Here is a 24,659-nt window from a genome sequence, read left to right as displayed (position 1 = left end):
AGCGCTGCAAAAACTTATTTTATTTTTAATATTAAGCTTATATACTCAATTTTTTTTAGTTTTGTGCCTTAAATAAATACTTTTGAAACCAAATTTCAAGGTAAATAAATAATTTTATTTTCAATTTGATAAAATTCTTAAAATAAAAAAAAATAAAATAAAATAATGTGAACTTTATTATTCTCATGAGCTCAAAAGTAAGATAAAACCTTTATTATTCTCATGAGCTCGAAATTAATATAAAACCTTCAAATCACAGTCGATTTTAACCTTGAATTTGTGCAGATCTACTTGTATTTTTTAAATATTTTCTTTTCTAAAAGTTTCAATAATACCATTGAACATAAAATTTTGTAATGTGCAATGGATGAATCCACAACCACGTTGACATGAGTTAAACATCAACAAAAAGAATAAATCATTGAACTATACTCAAATGGACGGTTGTAATTGATGTTAATATATGCTTTACATAGTATTAGGAAATCGATACGAACAAAAACAACCTCAAAACTTATGAATTCTAATAGTTTTATTTTCGTATCAGGTGGTGACTATTGAACACACTTTCAATTATCTAACTTTGATGCAACAAAGATTATCTAAGTTTTGATTTAAATGCTTTCATGAAGTTTGGATTTCAAATTGTATAAATTTCTTGCAACAAATGTATAGAACCCTCTTGCTATTACAATCTTAGAGCAATGCACTTCCCCACACATAATACAATGAGTACTCTCTACCTATGCCACAGCTTTTATAGGGTAACTTGGAAGGAAGCAAATCCAAAGGAATCATGTTTACCCTTCTCACTTCTGACCTTTTAGAAGGAAAGCCTGTTGCGTCAAAATCTTGTCTGTGAGAAAGCATGGAACTTGAAGAACATGGCTGAGAAAAATCAATCCCAATCCATCAACTGGCTACAGATGATTCTTTAGATTTGTCTTGGACTGTAACCTCCTTCTCCGAGTTACCTGAATCGACCGTGTTAGCCTGACTCGATTGCACCTGGCTTGTATTTTGAGCATCCAAGGCAATCCCTAGAACAGTCAATACAGCCCTGGAAATGAAAAGCAAATCTGTCTGATTAACATAGGAAGCAAAGAATACTATGAAATTGAGTAGTTATGCAACCTTGGGAGTGTCGATCGGATGTTCGGTTGGCTAGCATGAGCAACCAAAGGTGCCTTTAGTGCTGCAGTTTTGTTTAATGCATTTTCGAGCTGTGCTGGTGGTAGCTGAAAGAGCACATGAAAGTCGATAATAAGGACGTTGCTTTCGTGTAATTCATATGTAGAATGTAGTACATATCATATAAATATATTGTCAAATCAACCTTTTATAGAAGGTCTCAACCAATGGTCGAGATCATTGTTTCGATTTTACAATAGATGGAAGCCTTTTTAGAGACTTCGTTCATTATCGATACAATATATCTCAAATATTGAACCATGCTCCTAGTCCTACTGCTGCTGCAGCATCCTTTAATATCCTATAGAGCAAACTACAACATTAGAGCCCAATTTGAAGGACTTCAAGAACTCCAGTTCGCAAAGGTTCAGCCACCAAGCTACTAATAGCATCCAAGAGAAAAGGAGATGGGAGAACGTTTCGTCTAAGTTCCCTCAAGGCTCTAAGAGACCTCTAAACTTGCCATAAAAGGAATTGAAAGAGGTACTTAGAATAAAGAAACTAAAATTTTCAACCCCTCCCAAAACCATTTGGCCTTGCAGATTCTTTACTCGAAGGCTCTCTTCTTTTACCGCTGTGCCAGCCAGCTTCAATTTCGGGGACTTCCTAAGGTCCTTTTAAAGGGGATATTGGAGAAAAACACTACCTTAAGGCTCCTCCTGAATGTCCAGAATCTGCAAACCCTATAAAAGCTGGTTTTTAATGAAAGGCCATGATGCAAAGGATTAGAGATGATGCCAAATCCATGGCTAAACAAGGGAAATCCATCCCTAAGGTTAAGAGAACATTCTTTAAAACAAAGTTCTATATCAAAATAATATTTAAAGCTCCCATTACATTTCTATAAGTGGCTATTTATGGCCTTACAGAAAAAATAAAACAAGTAACTATTAAATCAAAAATACTAATTAATCTAAAATCAACAACTAAACTAAACTCATAATAAAAAAAGCGCTCTGAACCCAGTCCACAGGACCATAACTTCTTTGTCATGCTAGGACGGAGGACCATAGTTGGTGATCAGATGGCGAAGATTGTCGGCTAGTTGAATTTTAATGGAAAAGGCTTGTTTAACTTTAATGGAAAGAGCTTGTTTAACTGTAATGGAAAGAGCTTGTTTAAGGGGATATCAACAACAGTAACAGAAGACTCCTGCCAGAGAAGTCAAGTCTCGCTCAGATCGAAAAAACTAGCAAGGTTATATTCCTGAAAAAATAACTAGATGGCGGGATCAAAATTTCTACCAGTCTGCCGAAGATCATTGCCACATTCTCTTTCTTTATTCCTATTTCAATAAATGCTGGGCCAACCTGCTGAATAATTTTGGACGGGGTATTATGCAGGATATTTAATGCGTTATTCCAATTGTTCAGATGTCAAACTTTTAAAGGGAGAGCCATTTTGCAACTATAATTCTTTCTTATCACTGGAGGCTTTTCTTGTAAATGTATTTTCGCTCATGCCTCTTGGTGGTTATCTTTCTATAGCTCTTCTTTTGGGATGAAATTGTGTTTTGTTATCAAAGCAATAAATAACCCTATCGGTTCATGATATCTCATCTATCTGTTCTCTTTCACCCTCGTCCCTCCCCTTCATCCTTCCCTCATGAACACTACGCTTCTCCACCCCTCCCATGGCAGAATAAAACCACCCACCTCACCTGAACTGGAACTTCTCCACCATAACAATAACTATAGACCAAAAGACTCCATTGCTTTCGATGATCATTATAGGGGCAACAGAGCAACAACTAAGAAAATTAGTCAATCGTCTTCACATGGAAGTCCCTCACTTGATTTGGCATCATCCTTCGAATCCCTTACAAGGAACCTTGCTCCTACAAGGTTTTTGCTGAGGAACCGAGTGAGGATTGTCATATGGATCTAGAAGTTAATAAACAAGCCAAACATGGATACTTAGCAGAAAGCAAACGACAGGGGTATGAACCGCAGCCTAATCCCCTCAGGTAAGGAAAATAGTAGTTAGTTCTTTTTCTCTCTGATCTCAGACCACTCAGGTGAGGAATCCAATACACACACCGAATGACTCCTACCCCTACTGATGTCATTGATTGGAGGGAAGCTTAAATAGTCCAAAGCTTTGCCCTGAGGATGACTGGCCAACCATCAGGGACCCATAAGTCAAGCCATGGCCTCAGATGCATCCTCAAACCCTTCCAAGACAACAAGGCACTCAATACAATGTTTTCAACAAACAATAAATAACCAGATAATCATAGGGGATTACAGGAAAAAGTTAATAGAGGAACGCCTACTATCAAGACACACCTGAAGCAGCACATTAAAGGATTGAGGCTTTGTCAAGAGTGCACACTTCAAGAAGCCTACCCATAACTTGGGGTATTTCCATATCTGCAAGAGCTCATCGCCAGATTTAGAATGTTGAAAACTTAATTCACATTCACAAGTAATCTAAAAGTGGAAAAATATTGACCTGCTTGCCAACGAGACGAGATAGAATCTCCATTATAAAATCTACCTGTAAAGAAGAAAACGAAAAATGTTATTAGTGCATGCGATATTGTAGAAAAGGAGAAAGAAATTGATTGGACGCCACTGCTTTTATAGTTTTTAGGCAGGGTCCAGCTTCTCCTGACCCTTTAGGTTGTTTATTTCCCTATCTTTTGTCTCAAGACCTCTCAATCCTTGTTAAAAAGAAACGGAAGAAGAAACAAAAAGAAGGGAGAATGAAATGGTTTACCTGAGATGAATCGAGCAATCAATAATTTTGAGCCATTTCAGTCCAACATATTAGACTAGGGGAATATCACACCTTTTAAAGTTTTTTAATTAAGATAGTGCAAGGGAAAAAATATGGATTATAAAAATGCAAAGATGCAATCTCAAACCGAATATACAAGCACCTTACATTTTAAGTGGGGCAGAATCCATGCTCTTGACGAGGAAAAAGAAAAGCCAAAAACAACAATTAATAGGCCTCTTCCCCAACCATTATCAAATTGGGGATTTGAACAGAATAGACATAACAAAGGAAATATTTATATGTAATACATAACAGATCATACTTCTACATTGACCTAGTACCATGACAGATGTCATCCGTTGCCAACCAAAGAAAAAGAATGATACATTCTCATTTATCAGAAATTAATGATCAAAGAGAGCAAGAGTCATAATCTTACCAGTGATGGAAAAGTGCCGATGGCTTGCAATACTGTGCGCATGAACAATAATGGAAGAGGAATCTGCTCAACCTGCACGGGACAAGCCACTTGGTGTCATTTTAAAAAAAAAAAAACCGTCTTCATATGCTATCGAAATATTCATCATTATCATACAAACCAATTGATTCAAAACTTTTGCAATGATTTGCTGTGTGAAAGTTTGACGCTGCTCAAAGCAAGCATTGCATGCATCTGTGACCTGCAGGTGAAGCAACCAGTAGTTCAAAAAGGAGACATGGAAAGGTTTTACAAAGAGACAATGAAGAGGGCCAAACCTTCTTGAGAGGAATTCCATCTCTATCAGGATCAATTCCATGAATAGCAATTAGAACTTCAGCTGGATTTAGAACTGGCCCAGACTGAGATGATCCCTGAGTAGGATATTAGAGGAAATTAAATAAATATAGAACCTACAATACGATCAATTATATGGCGGAAACACTTGCTGACATGAAACATTCTGTCTCTTGTTTTGAAGTATGAAACTAAATGCAATTAGTGAGCTCGTCACACTCCTATAGAAAAGAGACGCAGTGTGGTTGAGGACAAAATAAGTGGTTGGCTGTTTAGCTTGCCATAAAAAACAAAGTTATCTAAACAAGGGATACAAAAAATAATCTACTAAAGATAAAGTGAAAACAATTCTATTGCTCCATTGACTGAACCTTGACTGGAGAGTAAAGAAAATCAAAGAGAATTTCAAGACGAAAGCAAGACAAGATGAATTAGACTATCCTCCTTCTCAAATTTATTTCTTCATTTGACTGTAAAGACCATTTCTTAGAAAATTCTATCCTCTGTCTATTTTTTGGGATAAAATCGATGTTTTACCCTATTTTTTGGGCTATTTTCGTCCATTTGACCTGTAAAAGTGTGAAAAATCGGCTAAAGCACAGCCAAGCTGATAAAATAACAAATGAATAGTTCTACCTCATGCAGATTATACTGCTGGTTTACCCAAAATCAATACCCTTCCTAGTCCATTCAATTTTTTTCTTTTCAAGCATCAACGAAAATAGCTTTATAATTAAAGAAAATAATATTTTCCTGTTGAATGCTGCAATGAGTAGGCATAAAACATATTCCCAGCTAGATACGGAAATCTATTTTAGGTTCATGATGGGAGTTCACATTCTTCTCCTGAAAAACATGAAAGTAAACACCATGCTACATACGCGAGCAAGGAAGAACGGGGAAAAATACCTGCAATATCCGCAGAAGTGCTGCTTGGAATTTGTCACCTGGAAGATTCACAATCTGGGGGAAAATCATCATGACCTAACAAAAAAAAATGAATACAGATGATTTCAATTGATTGTGAACATTTTTAAAGCAACATGAGAACAAAAATAAATAGGAAGCAGTCACAGTGAAATTTGGAAATGTTGAAAATGAAAGAAAATGAAAGCATAAAGAAGTAACACGGAGGATACCAAAGGGCAACTGGAAAGATTGATAAATGTATCAGAGCTTTCGTCTGGTGCTATAGACAAAAAGAAACAATCGGGCTTTCAAAGACGAACTCTCTTTAGACAAGTTTTGTGAAAGAGTTTAAATACAAGCATTTTACTGGAAGGCTTTGTAATAATCTCCAGTTTTCTTTTATCCATTCATGGTAGGTATAGTTCATCTTATTATTGAAATATCTTCTGTTGCCTATCAAAAAGAAAAGAAAAGAGATAGAAGATTGAAAAAATAATATCCCGGGCAGATGGAATAAAAAAGCATTATGTGGGCATCCATCTGTCACTGTTAGATGATCTGCCAAGAAACAACATTAAACCTTCCAACTTTGTAAAAACAGAAGGTAGAAATTGGGAGAAGTGGTCTTTTTTCTTTTTCATTGTTAGATGATGTACCAAGAAACAATATTAGACCTTCGAATTCTGTAGAAACAGAGGAGAAATTGGGAGAAGCGGTCATTTTTTTAACAAAGTTGGAAGTACAGAGGATAGTGATATCATTCTCTTTTGTTTCAAAGTTAGCTTAGGGTTGGCTTGAAGGGTAGTTTCAAAACAGTCGAGATAGTAAGGAATATAAATGAAACTTCTTATTGGAGCTTTACATAGCTCAGGGTTAGTACTTATATTGGGTATACAGGTTTATTTCCATGCTATAAGTATGTTAATCCCATGAGATACATAAATTCTGGCTTATGAATTCCAGATTCATAACTGTATATTAGCTTTTACAAATCATAAACTCAAACACCAAACAAAAGTTACTTATACTCAGGTTTCTATTAATCTTTGTACCATTCAAGCACAAGTTCTACAAACTTAAGCTTCCCAACTTCAACCCTTGTGGGCCAAATAATCCCTTAAAATTTTAAAGTATCAAACTGAAGAAGTATTCACAGTTCAAGGACCAAATTGAACAATTCCCGAGTTAGTATGCTAGTGAGCTGTGACCCCCTACGTGATAATTTTATCAATTTTTTTAAGGGAGTTAACTCAAGTTTAAACGTTTAGAACCAAATTGAAAAGTCATATACAATTTGGAGACAAACTATAATTTAACCTTGAGACGATAAGAGAACAACTATAGATTCAGGTTGTTAAGAATCAAAATTTTAGACAAAAGTAGAGGATATTAGCCAGATTCCTACTACAAAGAAATAAAACATGGATAGTAAAACATATGATAAAAATGCTTCAAGGATAAGTGATATAGAAGATTGTTGAAACATAATTGTTAAGTAAGATAAAAATTCAAATTAAAAAATGCTGCCATTATACAAGCTCAAAACATATAGGTACTCAAATAGTGGAAGAGAGAGGTTACCCACCTCATCTTTTGGTAGATATGGTAATACAGGGATCATAATCTCCACATCCTAAAAGCAATCAACACATGACAACCATTAGAAAAGTAAGCCTCTTATTAGTAGACTTTTCTATTCGGAATTTAGGATCAGAACCTCAATATCCTGAAAACTTAGAGGAAAATACAATATAAACATAAATCGAGAAGTTTTAAGCTAATAGCTTCGTGGTCGAAAGAGAACAGTGCTCACCTTTAGTTTTGAATTGTATAACTTGCTTACGGTAAAAACTAACTCAGACGAAGGAGTAATCCCATCTGTCAGAATATGCAAAACCTAAAATGGCAATATATCAGGGAAATAAAAAGTAACTGTTATGTCTTCCATTTTCATGGTTTCAGTGTATAATAAAAAAATAGTTTGATTGATCCAGGAAAAACCTGCATTACAAGATTCTCACTTCCGCTTGGAGGATCAGTAAGAATTTCAAGAAGATCTGAGGATGAGCCCATTGTGCGGACAAGTATTGGAATATGGTCATGAACAGCCTATACAAAATACAAGAGATAGAAATTTCAGAAATCAGAACTCATGAGAAGCAAAGCAGCATTATGAAGTGGGACAAACCTGCTTAATTGCTTTTGAGGCATTTTTATACATGACAAAAATTTGGCGAAAAAGTGAGTGCTTCTGTCATTTAGATTACACAAATAGACTGTAAGATTAAAAAAAAAGTTATTTTCACAAGACAAACTTAAGTTACTAAATCAGACAACCTCAAACCTTTGTGCAAAGTGCAAAGTACAAGGACATCCGACGCTGGGCTTCAGAGATTGGAAGAGATGTGTCAGCTTGTGAAATGGATGAAGGACAAGCATCAGAGGATATATCTTTATTGACGGCACTAGATTCAATTAAAGATTTTTCTGGATGAACATCCTGCTCAAAAAGTAACAATTGTAGAAGTCAATTCTAAATTTTCAAGACTACTAGGTGACAACAAATCTAATTAAATAGTTGAAACATCAAAAAGAATTGAAGAATCAGAATTAGGTAAGGTGTAATACGTGAACTCTAGAATCAGGAATTCTAACTAAAATTTGGAACTTCATATTAAACCAAAATTCCACTTATGAACCCGAACAAGACATCTAAAATTACAATTAGGTAATACTTGAAAGAAATTTGCATCTGATCCAGCATTTGATGTTTTTCTTGCATCGCCATATGAAAACAAACCTTGTGTGATTCTGATACTGATCCATCAGCATCTGCCGCATCTGTTGCAAGGTCACTAATGGCAGAAAGCAGCATCTCCTTAGAAAAATCTTCTATTCGTTGAGAAATGGATGGTATAGGATAAAGCTTGTTAGCAACCTACAAAAAGAGAGAACAACTTAAGTAACTGGAAAGAGAGAGTTTTGTCGAATTTTAAGTTGTCAACAAATTACCAGACGAATTGCCTTCATCCTCACTTCCTCAGAGAGATGCACAGTGCTCTTTCAATGGTAAAAAGAGAAAAGAAAATCAAAGTGAGATCAATGACAGGTAAAAGGCTCCTCTAGAGCAAAGTGTGTGTGTGTGTGTGTGTGTGTGGGGGGGNGGGGGGGGGGGGGGGGGGGGGGGGGGGGGGGGGGGGGGGGGGGGGGGGGGGGGGGGGGGGGGGGGGGGGGGGGGGGGGGGGGGGGGGGGGGGGGGGGGGGGGGGGGGGGGGGGGGGGGGGGGGGGGGGGGGGGGGGGGGGGGGGGGAGGGTCTCCAAACATCACATGCTTTGACAGACACGACACGTGCAAGGCAATTACACAACATAAAATACTTAAAGACTTGAACAAAAAATGAAATACAAATGATCCAAACTAATCATAAATAAATAAATAAAATATTAAAAAAGAAACATCAAATACGAACTCATATCTAGTTAAGTACGAACAAACCAACAGGAATTGTCATCTGCATTCAAACAATGCATTATACCGTACTCAAAACTCTTAACCGTTTACTATTCTTTTAAACATAGTTATGCTCAGCAATCAACCATTAAATTACAATCTGTGAACTAAAAGCTATGTCACAAAGGAAGTAATTGAAGTAGAACAAAAACTGAGAAACTGAAATAAGTTCGGAGAAAATTAAACCCTGGAAGGCAATTGTCAGGCAGACATCATGGTTTTGACAAACACATGTAAGGCAATTACACGACATAAAATACCTAAAGACTTGAACAAACAAGGTATTACAAATTATCCCAATTAATCATAAATAAATTTTAAAAAATATATATTTAAAAAGAAACATCAAATATGAATTTGTATCTAACTAAGGACGAAAAAACCAACAGGATTAGATGTCTGCATCAGACAGAGCATAATACTGTAGTCATGATCTCTTAACCGTTAAACATTGTTTAAATATAGTTATGCTCATCAATAAAACATTAAATGGAAGTAAAGAACAAAAAGCCTGTGTTACGAAGAAAGTAATTGAAGTAGAACAGAGACTGAAATAAGTTCAAGAAAAATTAAAACCTGTAAGGCAATTTTCAAGCAGACATCACGGATAGGGGGTCTCAATAAAATTAAACTCCACACTGCACTAAGACCTTGAGTTACACGATCACCACTTTGGAGATCCTTATCTGCATTTTCACTGTTTCCAGGAGAGCACATGCTTTCCAACAGGGTTATGACTGACTTTGGTAGATAAGGAGCTTCACCAAGCAATCTACTCAATGACTTGTCCGATGGAGGAAAAGAATCTCTAAGTGTTTCTGCCTGCATAGAAAATCAAATCATTCGCATCTACACAGAATAATACTTGGAGGAATTAGGGTCACAAAGCACACACCACAGTGACCAGAAATGTCTCATATACTGAAGCAGCAGTCGTAGATGTAAAGAAATCGTGTTCCTCTTCTGCCTCTCCAAATAACCTATACAGAACCCGCAAAGTCAACTCGTGTCCCTGAACCAATTGCTCTGGTTAGAATGTATGGATTTAGTTGAACACAGAGACAGAAGAAAAGAAGAGATGATAGAGAGAGAGAGTAACAGACATCTCATTCAAGCTCATGCATCTTAACTTAATTGAGAAAATGAAACATGAATTCAAATTTCTGACAAACCAAGCAAGCAAAAATAAACCAATATAATTTATTTTCAATGCAAAAGAAAAATAATAGCAGACTTAAAGTAGTACGACACTTTATTCAATAAAAATAAGTGGGAGTGTACTTCAATACAAGTTGGGGCAACATTGACCAAATGATGTTGGAGCAAACCCTAAGAGATCCAAGTTAGAGTTCTACTTGATCAATAGTTGTTAATTTTAGCGCCTTGAACAATATCAGACTCTAGGCTGAGCACTTGAGAACTTCAGAGAGACTGAAGTTAAAGATATGATGTTAACAAGACCTTATAGAGTGCTCAAGCTACTTAGAGAGTATCAAAAGGAAAGCATCTTTACTACAGTATAATATTTTATATATCTCTGCGAATGTTGATAGTTGCAAGTAAATATATTCCTCAAATGTCTAGTATGTCTTGCAGATGAGGAAAAATAACAATTGGAGGCAAAGACCCATATGGATTTAGGACAATACTGAAAGTACAAAAAGAAGTAGATTTATACAGGAACAGAGTAACAAGAGAACAACGAAGGAAAAAAGAAGGTTAATAGTGATACAGGACCATTTTGTAAAAGCCTTATTCTAAGACAATGCTCACCTCATTGTTTACATAATCAGCCAATATATGGTTTTGCAACACTTTCCATGCCTCTAATTCCAAGGGATACTGCCCAATAAGGAAAGAAAGTTTAAGCAAACAAATAAGTCCAAAATTTATGTCTTTAGATAGTAATATTGCAAAGAAAATTTAAATAAGTATAGAACAAGCACAATCTAAAATAAGATGAGCTTCCAACCAAATTGAAAATCATAAAATTGGAGAACATCTCAGTGTTTTAGAAACTAGGACTCGCACCAAGTACAACTGTAAAGTTTAAAAAATCATAGCCTGTACAAAAGTTAGTATAAGTTCATGTTCAGTGCCCATCAGAAGAAATACACTGTGAAGAAACACACACTGAAAGTTTTTAAAATTTTCTAAATTGTAAAAAATGCCTCTTAAGATCAATATGTAACAAGAGAAACTCATTTTGGTACCAGAGGCAAGGAAAATGAAATGGTAAAATAACTTCTCGTGCTGCCTCACTCTCATAGTATATGGTAGGTGATGGACATGATGAATCAACTCAGAAATTATCAAATTTTAGTGCATGAAAATATTGTATGTAGTAACAACTAAATTGTATGATATACGGAATACTGCTCGCTGAACAAAATATGAATCATTTAATCAGCCTGTAAATTAAATTCAATTTAAGGAAGGACATTTCTCATAACCACAAACAAGAAAGACTTGATACCTCCACTCCTAAATATGCCAATAGAGAAAAGCGGGCTTGCAAACCTCCAGCGACTGCTATTTGCTTATACGCCTCAACAATGTGCACAAATGCCAGTCTTAGTAATTCATCCTTCTCTTCATCTACAAGGTCAACAACAGGTGCTGACATCTTGGGCAAGACCAACTGAGAAGACAACCCCGCAGAAGTTGCAATTGAAGAGGCCAAGCTGTTGACATCTGAAACAACTGCCTTTGGACTAAGCTCCTCTGATTTTTCTCTAGAAACTGATAATTTCAAGGAGGAACTTAGTTCCAAAGTTGAAATGTTCTCTTGATTAGAATCATCAAAACCAGATGATGCAAGCGAGGGAGTAACAACATGATCTGATGACCCATCACTTTGAACAGAAGAATCAAGCCCAGGTATCCCACTCTCTAAATTGGCCACATCATGTATACTAGATGGAATGATTGAACAAACTTCTTCCGCTTCAGATATAGATGCTTTGGAGACAGGTAAACTAGTGGGCGTTATAGCATTTTCAGAATCATCATTTGTCCCAGCACTGTCAACAATAGGAACTGCATGATGGTCTCCTCCCTCTTGAGGCTTCTGAGGATGAGATTGGAAAGAAAAAAAATTAAGGAGAGGACAATGCAGAACAAGTTAAAGAAAGTGAGAAAGAAAATGCATAAATGACAACTTAATTTAACAAACTCACACAAACAAAGAAATAATGAAACATCACAGAAAATATGGTCCAGAATTCAAGGTATCATGACAGAAAAGATTGTACTACCATGTCATCAGATAATGACCTAGAAGAATCCAACAATGATGCAATCGGTGGAAAGGTGCTAGATAATGAAAGAACATCAGCTACAAATGATGACGGATATTTGACTTGAGCATCACTACCACTTATACACATATTCTGCAGAAGTTCTCCATCTCCTGCATCAGGCTGATGAGGAGGAAGGAAACGCATATTAGCAATGACAACCTCAGCAAGCAAGTCAGCAGAAATACTAGAGATAAGGATCTGTAAGGACCCAATAGCTTTTTCTCCTTGAGCAACTAAGGCACCAAACATGGCTACAAGTTGGTGTGCTGGTCCGGTATCCAATTCTCCTGTTGAAGTTGTTCCACTTGATGATGCATCTTGTTCAGGCTTAACAGTACTCTCCATTTCTTTAAATGATTCCTCAGACTCCGAGACCTTAGGTGTTGGTCTGGCACGTTTTCCAGATCCATTTCCATCCTCTTTCAAATCACAGGTGTCTGGTTCACCAGACCTCTTCCTCCCCAAAGTATTATGCATAATATCAGGAATTCTTTGAACAGTAGCCTTATCATCCTATACAAGAATAAAGTTTTAATTAGATCTGCTCACCTGTATGCCATATTCAGGCAGCAGACCGTCAATCGAGACTGAATTTATAAATACTTAACCAATAATGAACAAAGATGTTGGTACTTACCTTGGTAAAATGGCCATCGCTCTGCTCCTCCTTTACAGATCCATTAACTGTTGAATCTTGATGAAGGGTTGGCTCAGCCACTCCCCCGACTTTCATCTCTCTCAGGGCACCAATTAGAGGATCCCGCCACTACAGTTACCATAATTATCTCCATTATCACTTCAATTCATACAAGAAGGTGAATAATCTCTGATAGCAGCTTTACTATACTATTCAACACAGAGAAGAAATCAAATAAAAATTGCAGGACTTTGTTTATAACTATGGGTGTCCAAGCTAGCTTATCGATTTCTCGACTAATTTCACAAGACTACTTCCTAACTCTACATTTGGCATTGAGTAACTTGTATAATATTTCCTATCCTAAACGCCCACCTTCTTTTGACCATGAACCCATAAATTCAAAGCTATCAAGATTTATAGAACAGTCCTATGATCATCAGGCAGCCAACCCAGGGAACTAAGTAAAAAGATATATATATCAGATTAAACAGCAGTTCCTTTGAACCATGGCCAAAGGATTGCCTGACAGAGAAAATATCATATTCCTGTTAGAGTTAATACAGAACAAAAGACATGTACAAGTAGAATAACTTGTAAAACATAATAAAATATAAAACAGTCTGCTAAAGAAAGCAAAAGGAAACACAGAAAATTCACCCAGCTAGGAGCATGCCATTTTTTTGGGTGGGGGATTCGAGAAGGTAAATTTTAGTTTTGGAAATTTACCGGTAAAGCACCTGGATGGGTACACTTCAAGCAGTTGAGAAATGAATTCTTTAAGGCATAATGTACACCAGGAGCATGCAACCCATTGAAGATAGTGCCTGAGCGGTCCAGACCAAGCAAGACAGGCAAAATTCGGCCATAAAAAGCAGGCCTCTTGTTTGCAATTGTTGAAAGACTAATAAGAAACATATAAGAGAAAAAATGAGTCAGAACTGTAGTTCAAAAGGAGCTGATAGTTATATGTCTATTTTTCATTTATTATTAAACTAATCATTAGACGGCTCAAGGACTTCAAGTTTTATTAATATGATTCAGAAGGTTTATCTTCACGTATTGAGAAATAAATGAGTAGAAATTAAATATTTAAATGTGGTCTTATATACAGGGAAATTAATATAACCTATTAATGAGCACAATAATCTTTGCATTATTGAGAGATTTCACTTTTGGGAATCTGAGCTGATCGAGCAACAAACCCAAACTTTGACTGGCTTCAGTTGATAAGTCTCTAATTTTGAGTATAGGATGACCTCCACGAAGCCACGATATATTAAAATCGACAGAATTTTCTACACAATAAGAAATGATTTCCAAGGTCAGTGACAACTTAAGTCATTTTATTTAAATTCTTAGACAAGCCTCTCAAGCAATGATGGACCTGAAATACAAAGCCAAGTAGACGACAACTACCTGCAGTAGCAGGAGGCTCTGAAGAGCCATTGGGGTCAGGTGTGTAAAGTAAAATTACTTCTACGACAAACTTGAGAGCTAGCAAACTCATTCCACCATTTCCCTGAGCAAAAGTGTGTATTTAAAAACATAGTAACAAAAAGAATATAGCTAATTGCATAATAATTCTTGCTTACATGAACGGCTATTGAATATATCTCTTCCTTGAACTTTAACATCCATGTCCACAATGATTGAAGTGAATTGTCTATCGCGCTAGAATACAGACCCTGTAACATAATGCAATTGAACCTAAAACAGTGAGATTACAACATTTTTCCTCAGAGAGAGGTGATTTTATTTCCCACAGAAGTTCAGCTACATCAAAAAAAAAAACCAAAATGTACGTGAGTGTGCCCATCATAAAGCTTGAGAAATTACAATATGCTTAAATGTTTTTAAAATACATGACCATTGGCTAATAAAACTGAAACATGAAAATGAAAAATATTTTATATTTGCACTGGACACTATAAACTAAATAAGTTGCAGAAGTAGAAATCATCGAATGGTTTGTGATGAGAACTGGCAATACACAGAAAACGTATAAACAAAACCACCTGACAAAGTATGCAGAATATTACCTTCATCGCAATTTTTACAAGACAAATGTGAAATAAATCAATGGCACAAGTAATGGATTGCCGAACAACAGCTGGAGTATCATCAGCCAAAACTGTTATCAATAATGGTACAATTTGAGGCAACAAGTCGATGTGCTTGAATCCAATTTCACCAATCATCCTACACAGTAATAAAACAACTAAATAAGTAAGAACCATTCCCAAAGCTACCTCAATCAGTCAGGACTGAACCACCTAGGCCCAGTTGTTTAACAGATCACCAGGCAAAATTGATTCATAAGAGAATTAAGATGACATCTATACCTTTTAATGCGATGGAGAGATGAGCAATCAGATATCCCATAAATAAAGGAATACCATAACACTCTGGTAGGATTTAATACGAACCACCAGCACTCATTGACATACCCCAAGATATCAATGACAATAAGCTTTAGACAGCTCAGTACATCATCAATGAATGGCATCTTAAGTTGTATCCATCAATGAATATTTCTCCAGAATATACAAAATGCACAGAAGAAATGCATAACAGTACACCTAATCTACACGTGAAATTCAGACACTTCGAATTTGAAATTTCATTCAGCTCCCCAAGCCCCAACATCACAGCAAACGAAAACAGAAAAACGAAACTGAACACTGAGAATTAAAAAAAAAAAAAAAAAAAAAAAAAAAAAAAAAAAAAAAAAAAAAAAAAAAAACTCGCATCTCTGTCGTTCCGTGAAGTGAATGCAAAAACGGACATAAACGCATAAATGAGCTTAACCTAGAGATAGAAAGGAAGCGTACTCTGTGACAAACTTGCGGATGGGGCTGAAGCGGTCAGACTGTAGCTCAAGGATACGAGGGAGGAGCTCAGTAAGTAAAACAGGATCTTCCGGCGGCAAATCATTCTTTAATTGACGCAAACGAGCAAGCTTGGAAGGTATATCTGCAGCAATCTTGGTTGAGTTAATCAGACGAGAGAGCCTCTCCTTTGAATCAACAGCCGTCATCACAGCAACCATAGCTTTCGAATGAAGAAGATGAAGAACTTCGAATTTCAAGTGTCGCTACACAGAATTCCTGATTCCGAAAAGAAGGGTGAAGAGGGAGAGTGGAGGGAGCTTAAGAAAAATCAGAGCTCGCTGCTCGTCCAGAGCGAGAGAGAAGGCCAAAGACTTATTTTGTTTTTATTGAAAAAAAAATATATAATGAAAAATAACATACTGCAGGCTGTGGGGTTCGAACCCACGCGCACTTATGTGCAGAAGATCTTAAGTCTTCCCCCTTAACCACTCGGGCAAACCTGCTGACTGTTCATATTAATGACAAATTATTAAAATAATTAAAATAATTAATATTTTATCAAAAACTGGTTCAAATGGAATTTAAATAGCTTTTTCGTTATGGGTTGCGTTACACATGAGAAAATAAACCTCTTCCACCAATTTTGCTCATTCACTTTAATTTGTTTTAATAAACATCTTAATGCAACACGTAATTTAATTATTATTATTATTATTATTACTAGTTCTAGTTGTATAATGTTGATTTAAAAAATAAAACAATTGTAAATTTTAGGTTAAATTAAAAATAAAAAAAATAAAATAAAAACTCGATATAATTTAAATTATATTTCGAAATTTAAAAATTTGTATTTCATCGGAAAATTTTAAAACAATTAATGCACATGTTTAAATTTTTTGCTATAAAAAATATCAATTTTTTCATCTATTTTAATAAATGTTGATATAAGTTGCTTGGAAAGAAATTTAAATATTAAAAGTAAAAATGGATTAAAAAAAAAATAAGTCATAGAATTAATTGGAATCATCCTCTTCAAGTAAAGGTATGCTTTTATAAATTTTAGTTTTATTTTACTAATTTTCATATTATATTGTTTTGTCCCTATTTATTTAAAATAAACCCCAATTTAAAAACTGGGATATAATATTTAAATAAACGTGATAGGTATATTAATGTATACATATACTAAGGTAATCAAACCATGGAGTGAATTCAGATTTTTTAATCTTTAAAAAATAAAAAATAAAAACATTTAATTTTTTTTAATTAATTCAGAAACTATTTTTAAGAAACACGAGATTGAATTATCAAAAAATAACGTTAAAGTGATTGATCATAAAAAAAAAAAATTATGACATATTTGTATAAATAATAGAATCACTTTTTGAACACGATACAACCTACTACCTACAAAAATTCGACATGTTTATATAACTCGAGAAATCAACACAAACCATAAAGGTTGGGTTCGATTAGATTTTTTCTGGATTTAATTTTTTAAAAATAAAAAATTTTGAATCGATTCTTGATATTTTTTTGGTCAGGTTAACCTAACTGACCTGAAAAGATTTCAACTCTGTAACTTACTTTTGAGATTATTATGAAAGTTAATGACAATTATAATCAATATTAATGATGTGTTGCGACTTATAAATGTATGAAATTTAAATTTTATGAGATTTTAATAATTAATATAATATATATTATAGATAAGTATACATTTTTAAATAATTAAAAAAAGAACCACTCTGACAATTCAATCCATCCAATCCATAAATAAAAGATTAGGTTGAGTTGGATTGTGAATTTTATTTTGGTTAGTCCAAAGGATTTTCCAACTCAACCTAGCCTAACCAAATACACCCATAATAATAAAATTGGTTAAAACACGAAGCAACCGAATTGAAGATAACTACCAAACTTTAACCATTTTCTAAGCCAAACCCAGGGAAGCACGTAACCAACGAGCCTAATTCCATATAAACTTAGCAAAATTAGGTACTTCAACTAAGAAGCCTATAAAGAACGAACCATTGCAAAAGGGAATGAAGAAAGATAAAATATTGAAGAAGAAGAAAAAAAAAAAGAGGAATGGAGGATGGGGAGAATCAGATCGCAAAACAGAGTCGTAGTTTTATTGTGTTTAAACAATCACTTTCAACAAAAGGATGGAAGATAGTCGGAGCCTGTAAGAAATGTTGGTATAAGCTTCGAGCTAACCTGAAAATATAGCTCTCGATATCATTGATCGTCGTAGAACTCTCTAAGCTGACTCGATCGTGACGACACGTGCTTTTTCAACTGACTTGATCGAGATAAATTATTTGAACGGGTAGAACAACAACATGTCATTTGATGTTGTTAGATGTTTGGGTTTGAATTCTACTATTAAAAAAATCAACCCTTTTCAATTAACTCGATCGAAAAGAAATTATTTGAAAGATTAGAACGTATCATTTGATATTGTTCGATGAAGAACGAAAGTTCATTATAAATTCTCTCTATTTTTTCAAGAATTTATTTTATCTTTTGTTGTTTTATTTGTATGTAAGATATATTAAATAATTAAAAATTTTAAAAACTCAACAAAAAAAAAAAAAAAAAAAANTATATTAAATAATTAAAAATTTTAAAAACTAAAAAAAAAAAAAAAAAAAAAAAGTTGAGTTGTGAATTCAATAGGAATATAAATTGAGGTGACATTATAAATAAATAAATTAATTAATTTAAAAAAAAATTGGTGTTAGGGTTAATTTGGTAACTTAACCTGGAATAATTTAGCCATTTAATGACATAAATTAAATAAATATTACTCAGCCGCTTCCGCAGTGGAAACCGTCCCATTGTTCTCTCCCATACCAATGCCTTACGAGAAAACAGAAATTTTGACGGAACGTCCGTCAATTTCTGTTCGACAATTTTTTCTAATTTACTTTTATACCCCCACAGAACGCGTTGTCAATTCTGTCTGATTCTAAATTCATCATTTTCGGAAGGACAAAATCGTAATTTCAACCTCTCATCCCTTGACTCGCTTCTCATCAAACAATGTCATCGGAATTTCGGAATCTAGCCCTATTTCCCTTTCCTCTTTTCCATATTTTTCCCGAGACGAGCGAGATCCGCGAAGCTCCATTTCGAATTTCGAAGCGAAGAGGACGCCTGATTGTTGTTTATTCAACGATCTCTTCGATTCGATTTCTTACTGGTTTCGAATCGGGAGTTCGTGAACGATGGGCGATTTCAATCTCGCTCTCGTAATCGTCGCTATTGTCGTCTGTGTGATTGTATTCATCTTCAATGTGTACCTTCTGATTAATTATCAGCATCCTGATGACAAGAACCAGGCGTATTTTCCTAAATTTGTCGTTGTTTTCGGTCTGTCTATTGCGTTGATATCCATTTTGATGTTACCGGCCGACGTCGCTAACCGACAGGCATGCAAGCACGCTTTGTATAACGGTGCATGTAACCTTACATTGCCGATGAAGGATCTATGGCTCGCTATCTATATCGTCGATGCTCTTCTCGTCTTCTTCATTATTCCTTTTGCCATGTTCTACTACGAAGGAGACCAGGACAAGTAATTGCTTAGAATTGGAGTCTTTTCTGAATATATTATATTCATTATGTGAGGCTTTATTTGTTTTGTGTTATCTTTGTGAAGGAGCATTGGGGAACGGATGAAAAGCGCCATGATATGGGTTGTGGTAATGGCCATTGTCTGTGCTCTTCTGTTGGGAATTTTATACGGTCAGCTCTTATGCTCATTCTTGTGGATTTTTACATTTTGTTGTTCTTACATTTCGTTTTTAACTTCGACTGTAAGAAGTATTTATAAGTTGTGACGATTATAAAGTTGAAGGCAACATTAAACTTGCTTCGATTTACGCTCATTTATTGTCTACTCATGAAAATTGGAATGTGGACTTCTTCCTCAAATTCCAGCGAACGGAAGTTTGGAATATGATTACAATGCTTTGAATTTTTGCTTTCCCTTAGAATTACGTTCTCACTATACCTAAAAAATAGCCAAGTGACGAATTGATACATTTCATGGCTTTGTTACTGTAGCATATCAACGTTCTTTCAGTTGATGGAGATGTGTATTTAAATTAGAATATTTTCTTATTTCCATTCAAGCCTTAGTTTCCGTTCGGAAAATTGCCATGCTTTTTAACTAATGAACTTCGCTGGCATATTTATCAGGGTTCGTTGGAGAAGTTGACTTTACTGTTATGCATCTCTCTTCAAACACTGCTTCTTTTCCGAATTCATGGGAGTTCTCTAGCAGCCAGCCATGCATTGGAAATGGTGCCCACCAGGTTCTACTCTTGTGTGCAAATTCTACATGTCATATATGGTTCTATTTGGTTTTCAGGTGGCAGTTTTAATTATGGATTTTCAGGCCTCGACAAATGCACATCTACTTGACTACTTTTATTCATTGTGTTGTAGTGTTCGGCATTCACGGCAAATGCTTCATCAGAGAAAACATGGACAATGCGCACTACTTTTCCCGAATATGTTGTTGCTCTTGCCACTATTGTTGGATCCGTACTCTTCTCTGTAAGTTAATTGATGGAGATTGGAAGAAACCACTGGATATCCATCTTTTTTAAAATAGTGAACAATTTAAATACAAGTACTTTTCCCTTTCTCTTATGGCCAACCGGGTTGTCTATTAGTTGGAAATCACAAGGAAGCATGATATTGAATTTATTGACAAATGTTTCAAGTAGAATTTATGTATACTGCCCATCGTGCCATATAAAGATCGCTAGTGAGTTATTTTCATGAAGCAAAACTTTTGGTGTTTATAAATTTATTACTTCTTAATCTACGGACAATTTTTCCTACTGTTTAATCTCACAATAATCAAAGTACATTATGCTGATCTTTTTTTTTTTTCTTTTTGTCTCCACTAGATATTTGGAGGTGTTGGCATTGCTTGTCTGCCCTTGGGCCTCATTTTCTCATTCGTTAGGCGTCCAAAGGCTGTTATCACTCGTTCACAGTATATCAAGGTGCTTTTTAGCTTTTCATAATTCATAATGCACATTCGTTATTATTTTAATGGTGGGATGGACTTGCTAATTTCTATCTCTCAATAAGTTATTATTTAATATCCTGCAGGAAGCAACAGAATTGGGAAAAAAGGCAAGAGAACTGAAGAAAGCTGCTGATGCACTCCATCAAGAAGAAAGAAGTGGTTCTAAGGGTAGAAAATGGCGAAAAAATGTGAAGGCTGTAGAGAAGGTATGTTTCACCCTGGACAATGTTGGTGCTGATGTTCTTTTGGGCTTTATCCTTCCTTTTATTTTGAATTTGGTTTTGGTTTTGATTAAATGCATTGTTCACTATTATCACATAATTGCTGAAGATCCTCAGCTTTTGTTAGAAGTCTTGTGAGCGTCGTTTTTGTCGGATGAGAACTTCAATACATTACTAAGTTTGATCTTAGATGTTCATTCTCAATTCTTAACGTGTATATTGTGGCATCTACTTGTTTAATTTTGTAGGAGTTGCTTCAATTGGAAGAAGATGTAAATCTTTTAGAAGAGATGTACCCACAGGGAGAAAAGGTGGACTGCTGGATTTATTGTTATTATTATTTATCTTTTCTATTGTACAATTGCACTAACTTCTATTATCTTTTTTATGAAAATATTAATATGCTGAACCACAGGCGGAGACTGCATGGGCATTGACTGTTCTTGGCTACTTGGCAAAACTTGTGTTGGGAGTTTTGGGGTGAGTGAAGTTATGCTCCCCCTAGATTTTTGTGTTAAAGCATTACATATTCTTCTTTCTTTCTTTCTTTCTTTTTAGCATCTATTTCACATCCACACTTTATTTAAAAATAGGTGCTTAACCGTGTACGATGATTTGTTGAAGAGTGAAGGAGACGACATCTTGCAATTTTTGCTATATGTTGCTAGATTAAGGGGGTAGATCATATTGGAGGTTCTTTTCCTTTTGTTTTGGTGACAAGTTGAGCTCTCGAATTTAAAATATTTGGTGGAAAGATTGATAAAATGTTGTTGTTCTTCCAAAGTCAGGAACTTGGGCTTTTACTGAAGATAGATAATGTCCACTCCACTTTTTTTTTTTTTCTCTGTTTTTCTTCACAAGTTAGTTGACCTAGTTTCCACCTGGGTATATTAAATTTCCGTCGACATATTGACATTTCGACATATCCATGTGGTTGACATCGACATAAGGGGTGAACTGATATTTCCATTATGTAGTAAAAAAGACCGATAAATCATAAAAATGGAGCAACAAAATGTCGCTACAATGAATATAATATAAATAAGCATTTAAACTTGGTTAAGAAGTGTAAAATTAATATATATATATATATGTTCCAAAAATATCTATCGACAACAACATTTTATCGATATTTCCATCGACATTTTCATAAAATTAAGGCCTTGTTTTTTTTTAATTTTTTTGAAGTAGTTATGTTCCATTGTTGGGATATCAATTTCTTAAGCAAGTATATTCCTTTTTTATTCTTTCTGTTTGCAGGTTGATTGTTTCAGTGGCCTGGGTTGTACATATCATTATATATCTACTAGTTGATCCCCCGCTGTCTCCTTTTCTAAATGAAGTTTTTATCAAGCTGGATGATGTTTGGGGTACAGTTCTTATCCTCACATTTTCCTTTCATGCTTTTTTCTGTGATAAATGTTGATATGAAGATTATTTTCCCATGTCACTAGGTCTTCTTGGAACTGCAGCATTTGCATTCTTCTGCTTCTACCTTCTTCTAGCAGTGATTGCGGGAGCCATGATGCTTGGCTTGAGACTAGTTTTTATCACAATTCATCCTATGAAGTATTTACAGTTTTCTTAGTTTTGAGTTTGTTCCTTTTTTTTGTCTGTCCAGCTGTTGATTGCTCAAAATTCACGTCACATTTTTGTTTCTCTTCCATCTATTCTTGTATACAGGTGGGGAGCCACTCTGATGAGCTCTTTCCTGTTTAATGTGGGGCTCATCCTCCTATGCTCTATCAGGTTAGGATCCTCAATTATTATTGCTTATTATCTACTATTTGTATTAGAACTTCTACGGTGGAGGCTGGCCAATAATGATCACCAATGAAGAAACAGTTTGGGGCAACAAAACCCGGGATACATTTGTGGATAAGTATGAGAAACTATCATTAATTTCAAAGGATGTACAAACAGGGATGTGAGGGGACATGGTGTCTCAAATCCCTCTCCTTAATCAAGGAGTTACAAAAACGTCACTGATTGACTTGAAGAAAAAAGGGAGAATGATTACACAAAACTCTCTGTTTGGAAAATAGAACCCCTGACCTATTCTATCATTACAAATCCTATTAGTCCCCCTACCAAATATTGAGGCTTCGGTTGATTAAAGTAATTTAAATTAGTGCCAAATAACTGACTTTTATTCTAATTGCCTGTCCCCTTCCTTTCTAGGAGCTCAATTGTTGACTGTGCAGTTTTACGTTGTGTTATGTGTCAGCCCTAGGTGCATAGCTGTAGTTTTATTTTGTGTGAAGGCACAGAAGGAACCCAGAAAGGCACTACCTTGATTTTTTTTTAAAGATATGAGGCTCTCCAGACGACAAGCACGAGATTGATTGCTTGTCTCTTTTGTGATGCTGGTGGATGAATTTAAGATGTTCTCATTAGTCTAAACTCGAGATTTATTCCTTTTCAATGAAAGTCATTCTTTTCATTAAAAGAAAAAAGTCTGACCCAAAGATTAGGAAGATCTTTGTTAAATGTTGAGCAGTTGTTATTTAGTTGTCATCTATGGCTGACATTAGAAGGGTTCTTTCTGTATCTTAATCAAGTTGTTTGACTGATTATATCATGTCTGTTTTCTTTTTATAGTGTGATTCAGTTTTGCTCCACGGCATTTGCGTACTATGCACGAGCAACTGCAGCACAAGAAATCTTTGGACACACATTGCAGTCTCTTCGTGGTATCAGATATTTGTACAAGTGAGTGATGAGAATTTTATCCACTGATATTTTTGATCCTGAATCCATGCCATCTGTGCTTTTTATTTGGTTGAATATACTTGGCTGTTGCATTGCAGGTATAATGTTTTCCAAATAGCATTCGTTGCGTTGGCAGGATTGACCTTCGTGTATTATGCTGCCTTTGTAAGCTTCCAAAACTAATGCACTAGTTTGTTCTTTAAACCCCAATTTTTGGTTCTAATGCCACCATGGTATCTCCTTTTGTATTGTAAACTTCAAGGGATGGAGAAGAAAAAAGCCTTCTGGCAGGTTCCAGCTCTCCTCATAATTGTATTTCTTGCCTCGACAAATCAAAGACCGACTAAGCCAATAAATTCTTTCATGTTCGTCATCCTTTTTAGACTAATTTGATTTGAAGGTCGTGTTCGGCGGAGACTTTCATTGTTGAATCTTGTGAAGTTGGCAGAAAACATCCAGAGAGTTGACTGACCTCCATATACAAAATGACATGGTGAGTGGTGCGACTGTTTGTACTTTAAAAGGCTTTTGTATGTATTGTTTCTTTAATTTGTGTTGTTATACATTCGGGTAAGCATGTAAAATTGAAGGTTGGTTGGTTGGTTGGTTGGTTGGTTCTTTGCACACTGGAAAATGATTCCTTAGGAAAGGCATTTCTTTGTAATATAAGCCAATTGAGGATTAATTCTTGTATCACTTCTCCGCTTTATATTTATGCCTTTATTTGTATCAGTGGACCTTCAAAATTAAAAAAAAAAAACAAGAGAATTTGGAAGCTCTAAAAATTCCA

At 35.3% G+C, this 24,659-nt stretch overlaps 2 protein-coding genes and 1 non-coding gene across 4 annotated transcripts; 1 reads left to right on the top strand and 2 right to left on the bottom strand.

Annotated features, from left to right (window-relative positions):
- Positions 1–573: 573 nt before the first annotated feature.
- LOC111478163 (symplekin) lies at positions 574–16,265 on the bottom strand. 2 transcript variants are annotated; one of them, XM_023122307.1, is made up of 27 exons: positions 15,884–16,265; positions 15,092–15,251; positions 14,645–14,737; positions 14,469–14,571; positions 14,179–14,347; positions 13,779–13,953; positions 13,050–13,178; positions 12,368–12,925; positions 11,587–12,180; positions 10,884–10,952; positions 10,006–10,122; positions 9,687–9,932; positions 8,612–8,659; positions 8,400–8,537; positions 7,944–8,102; positions 7,788–7,850; positions 7,601–7,708; positions 7,413–7,496; positions 7,185–7,232; positions 5,600–5,674; positions 4,672–4,767; positions 4,515–4,595; positions 4,355–4,426; positions 3,646–3,690; positions 3,480–3,563; positions 1,135–1,238; positions 574–1,060 (listed from the first exon to the last, which is right to left on the bottom strand). In XM_023122307.1, exons 1-27 carry the CDS (start codon positions 16,099–16,101, stop codon positions 913–915), a joined length of 3,984 nt encoding a protein of 1,327 aa, XP_022978075.1. In that variant the 5' UTR covers positions 16,102–16,265; the 3' UTR covers positions 574–912. The 2 variants fall into 2 exon arrangements, with proteins under 2 accessions (XP_022978075.1, XP_022978076.1); XM_023122308.1 differs by having other exon boundaries at positions 7,944–8,099.
- Positions 16,266–16,303: 38 nt separating this feature from the next.
- TRNAL-UAA lies at positions 16,304–16,386 on the bottom strand. Its single transcript has one exon. It is a non-coding gene; the product is annotated as a tRNA-Leu (tRNA).
- A 2,549-nt stretch (positions 16,387–18,935) lies between these two features.
- On the top strand, positions 18,936–24,565 carry LOC111478212 (LIMR family protein At5g01460). The gene is made up of 14 exons (XM_023122378.1): positions 18,936–19,466; positions 19,551–19,636; positions 20,093–20,208; positions 20,342–20,452; positions 20,812–20,910; positions 21,020–21,142; positions 21,406–21,468; positions 21,573–21,637; positions 22,418–22,527; positions 22,612–22,726; positions 22,841–22,906; positions 23,759–23,869; positions 23,968–24,034; positions 24,132–24,565. The coding sequence occupies exons 1-14, from the start codon at positions 19,117–19,119 to the stop codon at positions 24,177–24,179; spliced, it is 1,530 nt and encodes a 509-aa protein (XP_022978146.1). The 5' UTR covers positions 18,936–19,116; the 3' UTR covers positions 24,180–24,565.
- The last annotated feature ends 94 nt before the right edge of the window (positions 24,566–24,659 follow it).

Source organism: Cucurbita maxima, unplaced genomic scaffold (assembly GCF_002738345.1).
Source record: "Cucurbita maxima cultivar Rimu unplaced genomic scaffold, Cmax_1.0 Cma_Scf00004, whole genome shotgun sequence".
In the NCBI taxonomy this organism is placed as follows: domain Eukaryota; kingdom Viridiplantae; phylum Streptophyta; class Magnoliopsida; order Cucurbitales; family Cucurbitaceae; genus Cucurbita; species Cucurbita maxima.
Note: the sequence above shows the minus strand (reverse complement) of the source record. Positions and strands in the feature narration are given on the sequence as shown.